This window comes from Gavialis gangeticus, unplaced genomic scaffold (genome assembly GCF_001723915.1).
Source record: "Gavialis gangeticus isolate Ggan-Ray unplaced genomic scaffold, GavGan_comp1, whole genome shotgun sequence".
Classification (NCBI taxonomy): domain Eukaryota; kingdom Metazoa; phylum Chordata; order Crocodylia; family Gavialidae; genus Gavialis; species Gavialis gangeticus.
Window position 1 is genome coordinate 6,381,958 of NW_017729027.1, and position 5,199 is coordinate 6,387,156.

General features: G+C 41.6%; 1 protein-coding gene across 17 annotated transcripts in view; it reads left to right on the forward strand.

The window, feature by feature from the left end:
* Nucleotides 1-5,199, forward strand: part of SNAP91 (synaptosome associated protein 91) — a 182,792-nt gene that overhangs the window by 124,720 nt on the left and 52,873 nt on the right. For 13 of the 17 annotated variants that reach the window (XM_019520405.1, XM_019520408.1, XM_019520409.1 and 10 more), the window contains 2 exons: nucleotides 843-926; nucleotides 1,908-1,991. The exons of 3 other annotated variants lie outside the window; for them this stretch is intronic. In XM_019520405.1, coding sequence (XP_019375950.1) covers nucleotides 843-926; nucleotides 1,908-1,991 — 168 coding nt within the window. The remainder of the gene's footprint in view (nucleotides 1-842; nucleotides 927-1,907; nucleotides 1,992-5,199) is intronic. One more of the 17 variants, XM_019520411.1, reaches the window with a different exon arrangement.

Here is a 5,199-nt window from a genome sequence, read left to right on the forward strand (position 1 = left end):
GAGTGGCCCTCCTCTGGACCCTCTCGATGCTGTGCACATCCCTCTTGAAGTGCGGCACCCAGAACTGGACGCAGGACTCCAGCTGTGGCCTGACCAGTGCCGCATAGAGGGGGAGGATCACCTCCTTGGACCTGCTTGAGATGCATCTGTGGATGCACAGCAAGGTGCAGTTGGCCTTGTGTCTGTCCCTAGCCCAAGGGAGTTCAGTTTATCTAGTGTCAACTTTCATTTTAACTGGCCTAGAAAAGTCAAGCCAGTAAAAGTGACATGCCTAGCTTTACTTATTTCAGAGTGACCACAAGGAAGCTTATTTTCCTATGTTGATAGGCTGGCATAATGCACTATGCTTTGATAAGGTTTAAGTGTTATGGTAATCATGATGGTCCAGGAAATATACAAGAGTTACGGATTTTTTGGAGGGGGCAAGAGACTGGGGGAGAGCAATTTTATCTTGTTCTTATTGAGTAGGCAAGCAATTGTTCCTTAACTTAGTACAAGCTGTGTCTGTTTACTTTTCACACCTGAGGAAGGGCACTTTGTGCCCTAAAGCCAATCTAACATCTCTTCCAACTGCAGTTGGTGCAATAAAAGCTATCACCAAAAATCCTTGCTTCTAATATGCTCTGGTATTCTTGTGGTTAAAAAACAAAACAAAACAAAACAAAAAAAAACCCCACACAGCAACAACAACAAAACCCACTTTCCTTTGGCAATATCGTATTCTGACACCTAAAGTAGTGTACAAGTCCTGTGATACTATCTGGTAAAGTCTGTGGCTTTCCAAATAAGTATTGCTGCCTCACTGATACTAAACACTCTTGTCATGCTTACTGCTTGCTTAGTGGATACGTTTGCAGCAGCATCTCCTCTACCCACTACATCTCCAGCAAAGGTGGATTCTTCAGGTGTGATTGACCTATTTGGTGGTGGGTATTCTTTTTTCCTTACTACTTGCAAAGTTAAATTACTTCTTTTCAATTTATTTCTTGCCAGTAGTTGTAATTTCCTCTGTCCAAGCTGCAACTCCTTATGAGCTACTGTGATTGTGTTTGTTTAATATCTAATCAATATATACTAAAATACAAATAAATTGTAATGTTTGACGCTCTCTGCCATCCCTCTTCAGTGTATTTGTAATTCTGTCTTCTGTATTCCGTGCATGAGTTATTTTTCTGATCAAGTATTTGTTTTATTCAAAGTAATCATGTATATTTCTCTTCATTCTCCTTTGTCCACACTTGTTTCTCTTTTAGCAGCTTAATTTTGATAACCAGCTAGAGGTGTGTGTAAATTTCAAAGACTTTTGAATTCAGTTTAATAGTCATATCTGAAATAATAGAAATTCAGAGAAGTATAGCCAGCTATTAGCCTTTAAGATTTCTTTGCCTAAATACTGTATGAGTTGCATTTCATGAATGATGGAGCATTTCTAAATTGTAGAAATTTTCTTTCAGTCCAGCCCAAACAACTGGCTTTTACAGCCTGCTGAGGAGCATTGTCAGCTCTAGCTGGAGTTATCATTGCCACTTAACTTCTCAGCCTACAGTAATGCACAGTTGGGCCTTCCTGTTTAATCACCTAGACTAGTAAGCCTCAATGGTACAATTTTGGCACATGTTTCTCAGCATTTTCAATAAGAAAAATACAAGGCTTCTTGTAAAGTTTTTGGCTCACTGCCTCTTCCATTCTCCACCTGGACTATATGCAATCAAAACTGCTGTTCCTATACTTCTAACTGGTATTTCCAAATGCCACCGGTTTTTGCTCATGTCTCTATCATTCCTTTTTTAGAAGAATAAAGTTGCTGTGATACTGCTACTCTTCCTTACATGATGATAAATAAATAAATGAATTAATGTATTTTTGACAACTTTTTGCCTTTTGTGCTGCACTGTGGACACCCATAGATGCTTTTGGAAGCAGTGCTTCTGAACCCCAACCTGCAACCCAGGCTGCTTCTAGTTCTTCAGCTTCTGCAGACCTACTGGCTGGTAATCTTAAAATTAAAACTTCATTGTGGAAAGTACTGTGATGAGTATTTTAAAATCTATGCAGGATTGTCTGTGTTTTTCTTCTGTACCATGAACATCAGAACCTTTTCCTATACAGTTCATGGTGGACTTCTAGCATTGGAATGACTGTCTAAGATGGACAATAGCAAAGACTCTCATTAGCTTAAATTGTACACTGCCTCCAAGATGCATGCATTAACTTCTAAAATGAATGCATATTTGTTTTCATCCTGTTTCTCTTCCCTTTACTTTTTATATGAAGGAATAAAAAGTATGGATCTCTTGTCTTAGTGTAGATTGCAATACAGGTTTACTGCCATGAAGTATAAGGTGCTATACATAATTTTTTAATTCCTAAATGAGCTACATGGTAATATACAAATAACCTTGCTATGACCTCAATGCAACATTGTAGGCAAGTGGTATTTAACAATGGTGCAAGACTGTTCAAAATGCAGCATCCAGTGCCATTCTCGACACTTCAGGAATGATGTGTTAATAGACAGCTCAAAGGATGGTGCAAAAGTGGTCTGGTTGCTCAGAAAAGAAGCCTTAGAATGGGAGACTTAAGAAGTTCAGTCTAGTCAGTTGTCTGAAAAGATTTTGATCACTGTGTGCAGGTTTGATAGTATGCGAGTGCTTGTCAGTCTGGTAAAGGCATAAAAGATCCAATGGCTGGAAGATAAAGTTTAAACACTTTCAGCCTTAGAAATCACATCCGTCTTAGAAATAACATCCTATTTCTAGCAGCTAAAGTAATAGAATATGGGAACAGCTTGCAAGTGGAGGTGTGTATTCACCATCACTTGAGGTCTTTAAGGCAAGATTGGATGTCTTTCTGAAAAGAATAACTTAATTCAGTTTCTGGGAGAAATTCAGTGGTGTTCCGGAGGGAATCTTCCACCACCCCGATGCACAATTGCCCAGGCTTATACTGGCACTTGCACCTCCCACAAGCAGCCATCACTGGGGATGCATTCTAGAAGGAGTGGTACAAAAATAGTCTGGATATTATTTGGTGTGCTGCCAGTTGCTGTTTTGGGGGTGTTTTTGTGTTTTTGTGTGTTGTTTTTTTTTTTTTTTTTTTGGTCGGTGTTGGCCAGATTTTCCCAAGGGTCAGATTGCCCAAAGGCCCAAGAGGCTAGCTATCCACAGCAGTGTAGCAATGTGGCCAGGCACTTGGGGCTCAGGGGCAGTGGTGACCCCTTGTTCTTGTAGTGCCACGGCTGCAATAGCATTTTTTGCACTTCTCCGTCCCCCCAGCAGGTTGGTGCCTAGAGTGGTTGTCCTGGGTTCTTTGACCTAATTATGCCGCTGGCTACCCAGGCTGGTGAGAAGCAAGATAATCTGGTCATAATTACCATAATCTGAGCATAATCGATTCTTGGCTCAAGTACCCCATCATAAATGTTTTCTGGCAGTCAACAACTGAGTCTTCTGAGGATGTCAGTGCTTTAGTTCAACTCAATAGCTTTGATTATAAAGATGTATAAGTTGAATTGAATGGCTTATTACGAGGTCAGACAAGATGGTTATGATTGTAATATCTGTCATTAAACTGTGAAATGAAGATAACATTAACCCATTTGCTGGAACTTTTAGGGGAAAAGGATGCTAGTTCTGGTTGTTTTGTTTTTGATACCTGTTTGTCTCTGCATGCTAGATTTAACCCCTTCATTTAAATGGTGCAACTGTAACCTTGTAGTTATGGGTGTGTAGAAACCTTAATTTCTAGCCATAGTTCATTTCCATCCTCAGAAAAGATTCTATAAGAGGGAGCAGTACAGGCCTTCAGTCTGCAACTGCCTCCTTTCCACTGCTCTTTTACACCTTCTAGGCCAGGATCACTTTAGTCTTGTGGGGAGGGGGAAACATGGACTATTCTAATCCTCCCATATCTGGGGGACTGGAGCTGTGGGGCAAGACGGGGCTCAGCACTGCTCCCCCGGCTGGGCTTTGGGCACTGAGAGCCAGGTGAATTGGGCCCCATGGCAGAGCTTTCACCTGCTCCACACAGCTGGGACTCTGATGTGAGGAGTGGGCAGGGGCTTTGCTCCATTACCTAAGGAGAGCCCCCCAAAGCCCAGCTCCTTGCTACCCAGCTGAGCAGCAAGGTGAAGGGGAAACCAGGGAGCTTGGGAGCAATTTTGGGAAAAGCCTCCACATGCCTGGATCCCAGCCCTTCCAGCTTTTAAATCGCCACCCTGCTGCTCAACTAAGCAGCAGATAGAGAGTGGAGGGGGCAGGGGGAGGGCAATGGGAAGCTGGAAAAGTTGGCAGCCAGGTTTGGGGAAAGCCTTGGGGCAGCACTACTCTGTGTGAGAAGCAGGTGGGGCATAGCTACTTGCTGCTGCTGTCCCACCTTCCACTCTGTCTACTGATTGGGGACCAGCTGCCCCTCAATCCTATTTTTCCAGAGGTGTCCCCTGGAGGAGTTAAGCCAGGGGAAAGTACACAGAGATTAGGTTTCTCAAGAGAAAATATCCCAGGAGTGATTTTACCTTAGTTGTTCCTGGCTTATTTTTTCTCCTGGAGCAGTCAGGTTTTTTTTCTCTGGGAGAAAAACTTTGAATATCTCATACGTTTGTTTTCTAGTAGGAGAATGGCAGTTCTTCCGGTAGAAACTGAACACCTGGAAGTAGCCATAGAAAGAGATTGCTTACCAGTGGGTACCAAACATTTGTTACGTTCTTCTAATTAGACAAAATTTTAGGACATGTGTAAAGCACTGTAAATATGATTTATATAGTAGAACCCAAATACCTTTCAGAGTAGTGTCTTTTAGACTCCTGAAAAGATAAGGATTTATGAACTGAGAGGGGCTGTACCCTAATGGTTCTCAACATCATTAGCAGGAATCCTGGTTTTCTCTGATTTTAAAAAATCCAATATTCTCTGATTTTTAAAAAACCCCCCACCCAAATCTGCATTTTTTTCATGATTATATATAGTGGCCTTTCATTTTATAATTATCAGTTGAATACAATGTTTTATTGTCATATTTACAATTTTGAAGCAATTTGGAAGCCTACCAGTGCCTTTTAATCATTATAATAAAGTAAATTCTAAATATCTATATATTTTGCTGTTTGATTTTGGTTTTATCATGGAAAATCAGAGCTCCCACTGTCCCCTTAGCTCACCAGGACACAGGTCCACCTGCGGCTGTGTCCCACCCACCCCCCCT